Source organism: Nesoenas mayeri, assembly GCF_963082525.1.
Source record: "Nesoenas mayeri genome assembly, chromosome: 6".
NCBI classification, from domain to species: Eukaryota; Metazoa; Chordata; class Aves; order Columbiformes; family Columbidae; genus Nesoenas; species Nesoenas mayeri.
Window position 1 is genome coordinate 8,127,212 of NC_137545.1, and position 13,518 is coordinate 8,140,729.

The 13,518-nt window shown below is 45.8% G+C and overlaps 1 protein-coding gene across 1 annotated transcript; it reads left to right on the forward strand.

Moving 5' to 3' along the window:
- Positions 1–2,832: 2,832 nt before the first annotated feature.
- On the forward strand, positions 2,833–9,765 carry LOC308041770 (uncharacterized protein C21orf58; the record flags this gene model as incomplete). The annotated part of the gene is made up of 7 exons (XM_080346672.1): positions 2,833–2,892; positions 3,160–3,217; positions 5,112–5,179; positions 5,739–5,882; positions 6,292–6,406; positions 7,799–7,938; positions 9,589–9,765. The coding sequence occupies 7 exons, from the start codon at positions 2,833–2,835 to the stop codon at positions 9,763–9,765; spliced, it is 762 nt and encodes a 253-aa protein (XP_080202798.1).
- Between the last annotated feature and the right edge of the window lie 3,753 nt (positions 9,766–13,518).

Sequence of the window (13,518 nt, forward strand, 5' to 3'; positions counted from 1 at the left end):
TTCTTTATGGTTTTTAAACAACTGTGACAGTTTTTAATTAGATAGCGGCTCCATCATTTATCTTACTATTTTTTCTTGGTTTTATCATGTTTTCTTCTCCATCACTAAGTCAAATGCTTCTTGCCCTGTTTTTTCAGACAGTAAAAGCCCACCCTGTTCTTGATTATATCCTTTCACTTATTGAAAGATTTCTAGTCTGTCCTCACCATGTACTTAATAACTAAACAAAACCAGTCCTCCCAAGTCTTCCTCAGAACTTATATTTTTTAAATGTATCTTTCTAAAGTTTTTTTCTTCATTTTCTTTCCCTCTAAAACCACCATGTATAAAATTAAGCACAGTATTCAAATTCTGACTTCAGCACTGCTAAATAGAGCAGAATAATTATCTCCTGTGAGGTGCACATAAAATTCCCGTTAATCCTTTGCAGAATGAAAGATGTCTGTTTTTGTGCTGTTGCATCACCATGTTCATGTGTGATCCCCAGTTTGTGATTCAATGCAATTATAGATCTCTTTCAACAAGACCCTCTTGGGTCCACCTGGCACATTCCTGGTGAGCCATTAATTAGCAGGTTGTAAGATGTCCCTGGAGTAGAGATCACACTGTGACCAGGGTGTCCATGAGTGTAGGAAAAAATTTGCTGGAAAGCATCTTTTTAGGTAGTATTGGATTTCCTCTGGGATACCTGTCACATCAAGCAGATGTTTCTCTCCCTTTCCTCTGTAGTCAACTCAGTTGCTTAACACTAGTGCTGTATTTTTAAGGGAATACTTATACTTGGTTCTTTTTGTCAGCTTTTCTTGTAACCCTCTATTCCTATTTCAAGGAAGGCTCTAGAAATTTAACTTTTAGGCAGCATTAAAGCCATTGATGGAGATGCCCATCTGGAGATGTCAACAGAGCTTTCTTTGCTACATCACTGCCCAAACGCTGCCCACAATCCCAGTCACCCCATCACAAAAGGGTTTATGAACTGGAAAGGTGCAGAAAGAAGCAACAAGGATGAAGTTGAGACTGTACAGACAGACAGACAGCCACGGGGTGATGAAACGCGCAGTTAATGCAACATCTCTGAGGGAGGCATATAGCAGAGGCCAAGAGATGGGTATGGGGACTCTTGGGTTATACCTTCCCAGCCAAGTTATGAGATCAATAAGTAAGGAAAATCTGCTGTTTGAGGATGGATTAAATAGATTCTGTTGCTTAGAAAAGAGGCACCTGAATGGGAATAAGATACAGAATGTTAAGTTGCAAATGGTATGGAAATAGTGCATGGAGAACAGTCATATACATTTTGCATAGCAAAGGAGATTTCCAATAATTTTTCAGGAATCTAGATTCAAAACAGTCTAAATGTAACATTTTTTTCTGCCTAACACTTAAGTAAACTATACTTATGTAGTTTAGTTACATAACTAGGTTTATGTTTAAGATGACTAGGAAACTCCTTGTCAAGGGTTGTTGCAGCTGCCCAAAGGATGAACAGATCAAAGATGTTAGAGATAACCAGAGGAAAATCTATTTGGGTTACAAAAACACACACAGAGCTGTTTCTCAGGAAAACTGCTGGCAGGTGAGAGGACTTTCTGTTCTGCCATGTCACTTGTGGCATTCACAAACAAGCCCTGCTGAGGAAAGCTGAGCCCCAGCTCTGACACGGCACTGCTATTTTTGGGATCCCCACGTCTCAGTTTCTATAACCTCTCCGGTGACTATGAGCTGGTGTATTTTAAGGACAGGATGCACACGCACGCTGCGTGGGTCACAGCTGGAGGAGTGAGCTGTGCTGCTCTCATACAGCTCCCCGCAAGCATCTACCAGCTGCTCCAGCTGTGGCTTTGCTATGGCCTTCAAGTAAGGAAGGGTTGGAGCTTTGCTCTCTGAGGAGCAGAACCAAGCTTAAAATATGATACTGTGACTAAGTATCGGTTACTTGGCTCCTTTCTCATGCCACGGTGTTGGTTTTATGGATGTCGCTGATGAACATTGCCCTGGAAAGGTGTTTGCTGGGAGAGGGAGATACCCTGCAGGTTGCTTGGGAGATAGTAAGCAAAGGAAGTTAAATCATAGGCTCTTTACTCTTTTACTCATCCAGGGATGAGTTCCAACTATGCTCCTTATTTTTTTGAGTTTTGTGTCACTGTCTGGTGATGAAAACTCATATGAAGGGCTATGTCAAAAGTGTATGGGCCCCTTACAGTTGGCTAAATATTGCTATCAGGTACCATCAGTCAGCAAGATCATAATCTGACCCCTAGCATTAGGCTTGTGTTAAAGAACCATTGCCTTCCATTTCTTTTTTTTTTCCTTGTCTACTAATGTGCTGGGCATTTGCTTTACAAAAGGTAAATAAGCTTCTACACTTGGAGATTAAACTGTTTATATTGTGGGTTGACACTACAAACTTAGCAACCAGGTTACAGGCACAAAACTCGGAGCTGCTTTGAAGATCCTGACAACACAGAGGGCCAGGCTCAGTGCCACTGCTGGGAAAAGGCTGGCAACCATTAAGAAGAGAAAAATATTCACCCTGAGTTGCCCTGTTGTGACCATCGCAACCTGCAGTGTGAAAATGCATCAAGAGAAATAGCAGAAGAAGCTGTATCTGCGACATTGTGGTGAACATCTGTACTCATTTTTACCTGGGAGGGAAGCTGAAGCTTTTGTCTTCTTCCCTCAATTGCTCACAATCTCGTATTTTTTTTTTCTAATGGAATTATTCTTCTCTGAAGATTGTGGAGGGGGAAAAATGACCCCTGAAAACCTATCTGCCTTTGTGTAGCTTTTTAACGTGTTTTTGCCTGCCTGCTCTTCCAGGAGACTACTACAATGACAGACCCTTCCATGGTGGATCACCTGACGCGACTGAAAATCAAACTCCTAGAAAAGGTAAGGGAATAACTCTGCAGTGCTCACCTTTGCTCTGTTTTTTGCTCTTGCGTGTTCAAGCATTAATATTGTATTTAAAATAATTATCTCAGTAGTTATAAAATATCTCAGTAGAAATAACTGAGATACGAAGAGGATCTGCAGCCAATTGAGAACGTCTGTCTTCATGCAAGCAGAGGCAGACTATACCTGTAAGGCAGGGCTGGAAACTGTTGTGAACTTTGCTGCCAGACTCATAACCAGTTCTTGTTGTGGTTCTACCAACAGAAACTAGAAAATGAACAAGAGAACCTGGAGAAGATGGAATCACCACTCCCAGCTGCAAGTAAAAGTGAAGCATTTGTTCTAATTATGGACATAATATGGAAAGGGCTTAGTGACGTTCTCAGGCATGAGTTCCTTAGCAGGTGACACCAGATAATCACATCTGCTCCCTCAAAAACTGGAAGGGGCCTCTGCATGCTCAGTGGTTGGGCATTTGGGTAGTCAGAACTTGCTCTGTCTGGGCTTCTGTGACAGGGACATTGTGGAGCAGGAGGGAGACTCCAAGCTTGAGTTAGTGCTGCCCCAGCTCAGCCAGTGTCTCTAAATCTGTATGCAGCCCCAAGGATTGGAAGTAGCAAGAATGCACGTTCCAGTGAAGCTTGTGCAGTAATGTCAGCCTATATGCTACTCTCGGTCCTAACCAAGCCAGTGAACCTTAGCAGCCTTGATACAAGGAGATTTGGCTTGCTGTACTGTGCAGCTCTATACCTTTTATCTTTTGAATTTCTTCAATGGTTTGTTTGTTTGTTTGTTTGTCAAAGGGAAATGAACCAGCCTAGCACTGGCATAAGAGTGACCTCCTGCCCAGGTGTCCTCTGCAGCCTCTCAGCTGCAGATACTGGTTTCACTGGAGCAAACTGTTGGTGAATCCTCTTTGTCATAGCTCCTATACCTAGGAGCAAGCCTCTGTTGCGGTTCAGCTGTGTGCTTGGCTTTGGTGATCCTGGAAAGGAGGCATTATTTTGGCTGTGTGTGTCTGAGGGATCCAGGCAGGAGGAACACTCCACTGCTAATACTGCTTTGCAAGGCTGAAACTGGCAACCACAACCTTGTGCAGACCAGAATGTGGTTTCCAGTGTAAAAAAATATGACTCAGCTTACGAAATAAATCATTATACTGGAAGAGTTGGTCTTGAGGGCTGTGTTGATAAGAGCTGGGAAACTATTTTACCAGGAAACCATTGCATGTGCAATTACATCCTGACTTTGGTTTGAGCAGAGAGGTCAGGAATCCCAGCATGCTTATGAAACTTCCAAAGTTTAGACAATTCTCTATAAAAGCTGGCAAACCAGCTAAAACTTGATAAATAAGGGAGTTTAAAATAACCCGTGTCTTTATCAAACCCTTTCAAAGACTGCTGTGATGTTTCATGCACAAGTAGTGTGTTCCTTTCAACAGTACTCCCACTGAATCTATGCATGCTATGGATGGTGCATTCATTTATTTGCATGGCACATGCAGTATCAATAATTATATGTATTTTTTTTTTATTAAATGCTATCAGTAGAAGATCAGTAATATTTCCAGATTGTACTCTGGACTCGTATACATTTAGCTGGTGCACAAATGTTTAGAAACTTCAAACATTGTGGCCAAAATATAAAAATCCCTTTAAAAACTTAGAGCTTCAAAATACTAAGTGATGCTTGCCAGGCATGCCTCCAATGTATCTGAAAACATCATTTCTTATTTCCATTTCAACTGAGTTCAAAATCAGCTGTATGTGGGAAGAAATGAAAACTAAGCCAGTTCAGAACAAAAAGGAAACAGAAAATTTGACATTCTAGACTGAGTTTCTTTTGATATGTCACAACAAACGTTTTTTACCCTTTGCACCATCACCCTCTGCATGTACAGAGTGTATCTAGAAAATTTCAGGCTGAAATGAGTTTCTAAGCCAGGAGGTTAGAAGGGGGCTTTAGAAAGCGACCTGAAAAGTTTATTTTTGGAGATGGCATATTGGCTTTGTAGAGCTGCTGAACAGCTGTGTCTGCATGTGGTGTAAAGTCAGTATCTGTTAGTGGATTTGACAAGAAAAGTAGCCTAAATCCTTTTGTGGAAGAAGCCAAGGTATCTCCTAACACTTTTCCCAGAATGAATCTCATAATGTAGGTGCTATGATAGCTCTGTCTTTGCAATCCTTTGAGAAGATAATGGACTTTTCCTCCTTCAGGGAGCAGACGTGAGGATATGCTCCAGAGTGCCCTGAGGAGAAGGAAAGACCTTCTGCAGGAGCTTCGGGTAAGAGCCCTCTCTGGGGACAAAAACAACAGGAAGGGCCACGTTACCTGCACATCCACTGGTGATGTGGATTCAGTTCTTTTCTGTTCTTTGGTCTTTGGGCTGGGCAGGATTCAGTTCTTGCTGGTTTGGGGTATAGAGTTTGGACCAGCCAACCAGGGAGACTGGTTGAAGAACAGGGGGTGTCCTCTCTCCCTACAGGTAACAACACACCTGCTTCAGTAAGTTGGTGGCTTTATCCTGTTTGTCCTGAGCTGCTGCATCATAAGTTCGCTGAGGTAGTGCCAAAATGCGAGGAAGGGATTTTTAATGCTGCCAAAATAGGAATAATAGTAACCCTTATTTATTGCTAGTTTATGGAGGGTACCAATTTTTAGCGTTTTCCCAAACTTTTGGCAGTTTGTCCTTTATTTTGTTTTACATTACTTTTTGCTTGTGCTGAAAACTGTATGGCTTCAAGATATGTGAGAAGAAAAAGTTCCTTTATAGTTTTGTGGGCACCGGCTGGGTGTTTCCCTTCACGAGCGGGTTTTCTTTAAGAAGATACTTGATTTTGCAGGAGCAGCACCTTCTGGAAGAGCTTTCACAGCCCCCTGCACCTGCTGGAGGACACGGTCATAACCACAGGGCTGCCCTCCCGCACGTCTTCCAGATACCTTTTCCAGCTCCCCAGGCCGAGCCACCCAGGATTATCCAGCAGACGGTAGGATCCTCTCTCCTTGGAAACACCGCTAGTGCTGCGCTGGTCTGAGACAACAACCACGGGTGGAAAAGATATGCCCCTTGCCATTATATGAGTCCCTCACTGCCCGAGGCAACCCCGGGGAAATCATCTTACAAATAAGGCACAAAATTAATAGGTTTACCATAGGAACGAGGTAGCAAGAGGAGTGGGAGGATTGCCCATGCTCTGGCCCCTCCATTCAGCCCATTTCCAATGCACATCACTGCTCATACAGCCCACGACCTCAACAGCTTCTCCACAAGGATCTCATGGGAGACAATGTCCAAAGCCTTACTGAAGTCCAGGCAGATGATACCCACTGCTGTCCCCTCCCAGAGATGAGGGAACTGGCTAAAACCAACCCTGACTTCTCCCTTTTCTTTTTCAGCTGCCGCCTCAGCCAGCCACCATCATCCAGCAGTTACCTCAGCCACCCCCCCTGATCACACAGATCCCCCCTGCCCAGCCGTGTGCAGCCCCCCGCTCTGGGAGCATTAAAGAAGGTAACGTACCCTCCATTGGGCAGCCGGGTTGGACAGGCCAGGCCAGGTGCCACAGCAGGTGGAAGGGGGCATGGCACAGCATCCAAGCCAGTTAGTGACGTGCTGTTTCATTATGGGGCTGCTGCTGGAGCTGTGGGAATTGCACTCTGTAAATGGACTAGATGCCATTTCTGAGAGGCTTTCAGACAAACCCTTGTTGCAGAAACTAAAGAAAAAGGGACTACAAACTCAGGTTAAGCTGCCAGGGAAGATCAGGAAAGCAAAACAGCTCAACCCATGGCACTGAGTGATATTAACGAGGTCAAACTCATGCTCACAGACGACTCAAAAATTAACGAACAGGCTTATAAACTTTGGTTTTATTCTTTTGTTCCCTCTAAACCTGCAGTCCAATCTCCTCAGAACAATACAGGCTTTTATTACACCCTGTGTTTGGAAACAAGACAGAACAGCTGAAAGTGCTGTTCCAAATATAGTGCAACGCCAATAAAAAGCGTTTGTTTCTAAACATAGGTGGATGCTACTGTGAAATAATACATGAACAAAAACCTGGATGGCTTCCCTGGCTCAAACTTCAGCCAATGGTTTCTTCATCCCACAGAGGAATCCTCAGTCATGAAACTGCAATATTTCTCAGCTCTTTCTTCATCTAAGTGTCTGGATTTTTGAATCAATTTATTTTCACAAACAGAATAGTCCTAATTCACGCATGACTTTTCTGAACCTGATACATGTAAACTACTACCGGTATGACCAGGTTAAAAAAAAAAAGGGAGAGTTGCCTTGATTTTCTTCTTTTTCTTCTTTTCATGCCTCCCCCCACCTCTTTTCTTCCTTCCCCCCCAACAAGTGAATTAGTTCCACAGCACAGGTCCTTTGTGATTAGGACCCAGAGAGGTGATGGTGAGTGGATTTGATGCACATGCAGTGGACTCTCAAGGTGGCACTGCAATATCACGTAAAGTTGAGGAAACCTCTCACGTGGAAAGCAATGATCTTGAGCTGAAGCAATAGAGAGCACTGTAAGGAGCCAGTCCAAGCTGGTGTAAGCAAGAGACCTCCAGTGCTCATCCCTTCTCCAGCCTGACAGTCCACATGGCCAGAGGGATGGGCTTGTAGGGAAACTAATGGACAGAAGATGCTCAACAGCACCTTTCTTCTAGAAGGGAGGAGACACAGGAGAACTGGTATGAACAGTCTTATCCATAGACGTTAATTTTACACTGCCTGGCCAAATAATGCTAATATTCTTCATGTGTTCCATTCAGCTGCTTTGTCATGGTTGCAGTGACCAGTCTGTACGCTGGGCGGCACTTCTTACCTAGATGCCTCTGCTGTCTGTCAGTTGCTGATAAAGGTCTTACTTTCCTCCTTGGGGTGACCTTTTCCCAGATATGGTAGAGATGATGCTGATGCAGAATGCCCAGATGCACCAGATCATCATGCAGAACATGATGCTGAAGGCTCTGCCACCCATGGCTTTCGCGCAGTCTCCTGCAGCCAGCTCTCCCCTGCTTCAGCATGGACAGCAGGTAACCACCATGGAGTCTGAAGGGCATCCTTGCTCACATGGGGCAATGGTTGATCTCCTGGGGAGGGTGCAGGGCCTGGACAAAACATGCAGAAAATCTGGGACACTTAACAGCTGTATCTTCAGACCCAGCGCACCAGAAGCCTGTTAAAGAGCAGAGCACACTCTGCCTCTTCACCATGATGAGCACTGTGGCAGGACCCAGGGGATGAAGGTCTCCTCTGCACATGCAAACTGGATTTAGTCCAGCTCTGAAAATCATCCGGTCTGTGCAGTTGAACCACTAACAGATTATTCACTTGCTGTGAACAGCTGGGCAATATTTATGTTACAGATCTTGTAACTGCTAAAATTTGACCTGGCAGTTTCAAATGGGCTAGAGCCAAAGCACAGATTTTGTGATCATACTTGAAGCCCCACTGCTATAGTTCTTATCTCACTGAAAATCAATGGCTACTGAGCTCTAACAGAACAGATCTTAAAGACGTTTAGCTTTGTAGATCCCTGTAGGGATTTTCAAAAACATATCCAGTGCCTGATAAGAGGTATATAATTTTAAACATGTCCCTAGATGCCAAATTCCTAAGTTATTTTTAACAAGGTGATATAGCTCCTTAGTGTTCTTAACTGCTTTGGGAAAATGTATTTCTAGTCTTTAATCTGTAGCATTTATTACCTAAGAAGCAAGGACAGCTGATTTTTGGGGAGGAGGGGATGTTGTAAAAACTTCCCCAGTACTTTGCCTACCCCCCCATTTTCAAGCTAACCCTGTCTTTTCCCTGCACTGTAAGAAAGATTTCTTCTTCTCTGATGTTAAAGTTGTTGAGCGCTGAGAAGGTAACTCCCACACTTGTGCAGTCCTTGCCCAGCTCACTCACACCTTTCCTATGTGCTATCTGCAAAAGCAACACACGCTCAAAAGGCCCCGAGCCCCGGGTTTAAGGCAGGGGAGGAAATGCAATCCTCGTCCACAGCCCGTCCCCTCCTGGAGGGAGCTGATGGGTTTTTGCACCTGTTAGGACCAAATGTCTGCTCTGGACAGAAAGCCTCCCCCAGCAGCTGCCAGCTCTCGCGTTTCAGGGCACTGATGTCCCCCAGGAGCCCTCTCGGGGCGCAGAGGGGCTGGCTGGCTCCCTCAGCCGTGCTTGCGTGGTGGATGTGCTGTGGAAATGGCAGGTAGTGCCGGCTCCTCCTCGCGTCAGAGCTCTGCTGAGCGTTGCCTTGCACACAGGTCCTTTTCTATTTTCCTTAATTTTTGTAGCTTTTGGTTTGGAATACTCTTTCCCCCTTGCTGTGTGGAGATGTCTGGGGGAGCCAGAAGACTCATCTGCAGGTTTCTGTGGAGGGGGGAAGGGAAGATGGCAGAGGAAGAGCGTGCACCCCCCTGGTCCCTACCTTCTTACCCAGGCCATCTGTCACCATGTGTTTACCTGATGTAGATCAGTGGGATAAACTGGGGGGAGTGAGGTCTGAGTGTCTCTGAATATCAGGTGAAATCTGAAATCACTGAGTGTTTGCTGGACCTACTATGCTGGAGCCTACAAAACCCATCCCCGGACACATGGCCGAATGGGCACCCAGCCCCTCACCCAGTGACGCTCCCCGTGGGGACGCAGATTTCACAAATCGCCTTTTGTCTGTCTCCAACAAGGACCTGCAGTTTGCAGCTGCCCCGGCTCTGAAAGCGGAGAGGCCCAGGCCATCTGCAGTGCACCACCACCATCACTACCCGCCCGCCGCGCTGCTCCCGGGGCCCCCCACGGGCTTCCCCTCCACATCCGCGGCACATGGCTGGACCAGCAGCACTCTCCCTGCCCTACCTACGTGAGTAAACAGGCAGCACGGATGTCACCTTGGAGCCCTTCCTTCCTGCACCGGTGGGGCAGCAAGGCAGAACAGACAATCCCATGCCTTCCTGGTTCTTCGCTAAGGCCAGTCCTGAGCATTGTCTTTAACACAGCAATGGGGTTGAGGCAGGTTAAGTGATGATTTTGTACACTCAGTCTTATAACTTGAGTATAAGTTGGGGAATGACCTATTAGAGAGCAGTGTAGGGGAAAGGGACCTGGAGGTCCTGGTGGACAGCAGGATGACCATGAGCCAGCACTGGGCCCTTATGGCCAGGAAGGCAAATGCTACCTGGGGTGGATTAGAAGGAGGTGGTCAGTAGGTCAGAGAGGTTCTCCTGCCCCTCTGCTCTGCCCTTGTGAGACCACATCTGGAATGTTGTGTCCAGTTCTGGGCCCTTCGGTTCCAGAAGGACAGGGAACTGCTGTAGTAGGTAGGACAAGGGGTAGTGGGTTCAAACTGGAACACAAGAGATTCCACTGACATATGAGAAGAAACTTCTTCTCAGTGGGGGTATCAAACACTGGAACAGGCTGCCCAGGGAGGTTGTGGAGTCTCCTTCTGTGCAGACATTCCAACCCGCCTGGACACCTTCCTGTGTAACCTCATCTGGGTGTTCCTGCTCCATGGGGGGATTGCACTGGATGAGCTTTTGAGGTCCCTTCAAACCCCTGACATTCTGTAATTCTGTATCCTCAGGCATGGGCAACCTGCTGGCAGGGGTATCCCTATGGCCCTCTTCACCATGGGATTTGAATTCTTTAACAGATTATTTACCTAATGGGATTGTAAAGGATAAACATTTCTACCCCTTTCACTTTTGCATGGGTTTGTAATCTGTACCAGTAAAGATCTCCTGGCTTCTTCCAGAATTGGTGCAATTAGCTATTTGCAGAAATAAGGAAAAGATTTTGTCATGGCTTTTAAGATGTCGTCTTCTTCTTCTTTAGCTGCCTGCCATCATGAATTATGAGATTTAACACATCTACACTGTCCTTTTGCTATTACTAAACACAATAATCCTATTCTTCTTGTTGCAGGTGGCCCACATACTGACAGTATGTGTTCCTCTGCAAGTGGGCCATCGCATTGCTGAGCTCAGCCTGTACTTGAACAGCTCCTAAATAATCTGTCTGATCGACAGCCTAACGCCTGTATGACTGCACATTGTTGGTACAAGAAGCGTGTGGGAGAAAGGCTGCAGATGTTCAGAACAGACATACCACACACCTGCACTCTGCTCACCCATTTCTGTTAGTTTAGTTGTTTCCTGTCGTCTTCCAAGCCCACACCAGCCACAAGCAATCGCCACTTTTTTTTGCTGTCTCTTCACAGAATCAGGAAAAGCCATCCCAAAGTGTCCTGCAGGCCCGGCAACCCACAGCACACCCTGGGCATGAAATAATCTTGACACCAGTGTTATCTGAGCCCTTGCAAATGAGTATGGCCCAGCTCCAGGGCTGGGAGTCCCCTACATGTGCGAACTGAGGAAATGCCCCTTGTGAAGGGGCCCACTGCCCTCCTGGGGACGGTGATGCAGACTAACCCAGGATGCATGAATGAGCGTTTAGTCACCAAACCGCACCAGCATGAAGTGTTCCTCTCTGTGTTTCTGGTTTTACTTCCCTCGCAGATATACTTGTCCTACAGTAATCACCTAACCGGGGACGTAAGGATGAGCAGGAATGATCCAAATGCAAATTAGCTGCGTAGCAGAGCAAAAACCTGGCATTGTATTTTCCTGAAGACCAGCACTCCGCCCTGCCTGTGTGAGTTGGCTTCATGCACTCTTTGGATAAATGATTCTCAGTGGAGAAGAACAGGAAGAAATCTGCCCCTGCGGTCGTGGGTTTTGAGCGCTGAGGTGCAATGCCCACCCCAGCTACCCACTGTCCACGTGTCCTGCCCCAGGAGGACTCTGACTCTCCGCCTCTCCCTAATCTCACATTTACAAAGCCACTCAAGGTTTGCTTCTCAAAGAGCTATTGGAAGGTGATTTAAACACACTGGAATCATGTATATTTGTTTCACTATTGTTCAACCTTTCACATGTATAATCAGGGTTTAGACTTGATTTAAAAATAATGATAAAATCCTGAGATTCTTGGATATTGATGTGTCTTTTTCTTCAGTAACACAAATCAAACACTTTTCCTGTCTTTACTTTTCCCACTAATTTTCGGAGGGCAGGCTTTAATCTGAGCATATATTATCCTGTTCCTGTTTTCATTCAGGACTCCTCAGAAGGCTCACTCAGTTTTTAAACAAACAATACTTTTTCATGCTCTCAGCACCCTGGTTGTATTTAATAAAGAAAGATAAACAACTAATTAGTAGCATTTTCTCAATGTCTTCCCACTTTCTCCTGTTTTTAAAGTGGAGGACATCTTTACATTGTTTTTGCCTGGTGCAGTTTGTGAATGAATCTGATGAAGATAACATAGGGACTTAAATTTTGTTTGGAATGGTTACTGAGAAGAAGAGATTGCATTGGGCATAGATAATCCCTGACAGGCAAAGTTCAATCTGGTTTGCCAAGTACTGTTGTCAGTAGCTAAGGAGACAGGTTTGGCAGCCAGAAGCTGATGTGTATCCCACTTACCATCCCAGATAGTGCTGCTCACCAACATCTCCGGTGCTTCTCTGTGTCTGTGCCTCCTGTCCCCAGGGCAGGTACATGGAGCGTGGCTGAGGATGTTTGTGCAGAAAAGAGGTATTGCCAGACCGGCTTTAATTATATGATTATACGCTGTGTTATCCACAGAAGCCTATGAATTAACTGACGTACCTTAAAGAGCTGCTATCAAATTGGTAAGCCAGGGTGGTGGAGTAATCTGTAAAGGCTACCAGACAAGTATGTAAAGGGTGCTTTGAGTGATATTTCCAAATAATAACTGTCACTGCTGGAAGCTAACAGTGTGCTGCTTGTGCTCTGAAAACAATTAATGAATAATTTATTTGCTATGTAAAACTTACCTTGCTCTTTGCCCCCTCTGCTCTGTTTCCTTTGCTCTGTGTGTGTGAGTCAGTCAGCTGGTGTGGAGCAAATTCACTGCTGAGAAGATCAGAGAAACCCAACAGAGGGTCTTCACTGGTGACTCATTTGGACACAGTGCCAGGGCCTGCGTGCACTAATAACCTTTAACAGCCCAACCTGGCACCCCTGCCCTCCCCAAGACCAGCAGTCTCATTTAAGCTTGAGCCTGGGGCTGCTTTTGGGTCCTGTTGTCCTGTATGTCCCATCCTTGCACTGTACTGCACGTTGGGACCATGGTGTGGCACCTGCTCCCCATCTCCTGGGATCCAGCATGTGCGATGGAGATTTGGTCTTGCTCCTTTGAGGCAAATTTGCTGGTTTGGGCTGTGTGCTGCAGGTAATTAGTATATGTTAATGTATGTGTTTTCACTTTCTGCTGCTTAATTATTGTGAGCAGGTTGTAATTGGCTCCTCCCTGTTAAAAGCTTATGGTGTGCAGTGCTGGATCAGCAGAGCACTTCGTCCCAAGGACGGGTTTGTGAAACAGTGCACACAGAGATGTGTCCTCACAGCCTCATCCAAACCCTGGAAAGCTTCTGCAGATTAGGCACGGACCCTTTGCTTGGTATTGCACCCCAGCACGCTCAGGTCACACACAGCTTCCTTGAGCAAAAGATGTCCTCACAGACTGGATCAGGCCCCTGGGCAAGCAGTGTGGTTCACATTCCACCCTCAGGAGGGTGCTCCAGAAGTTAC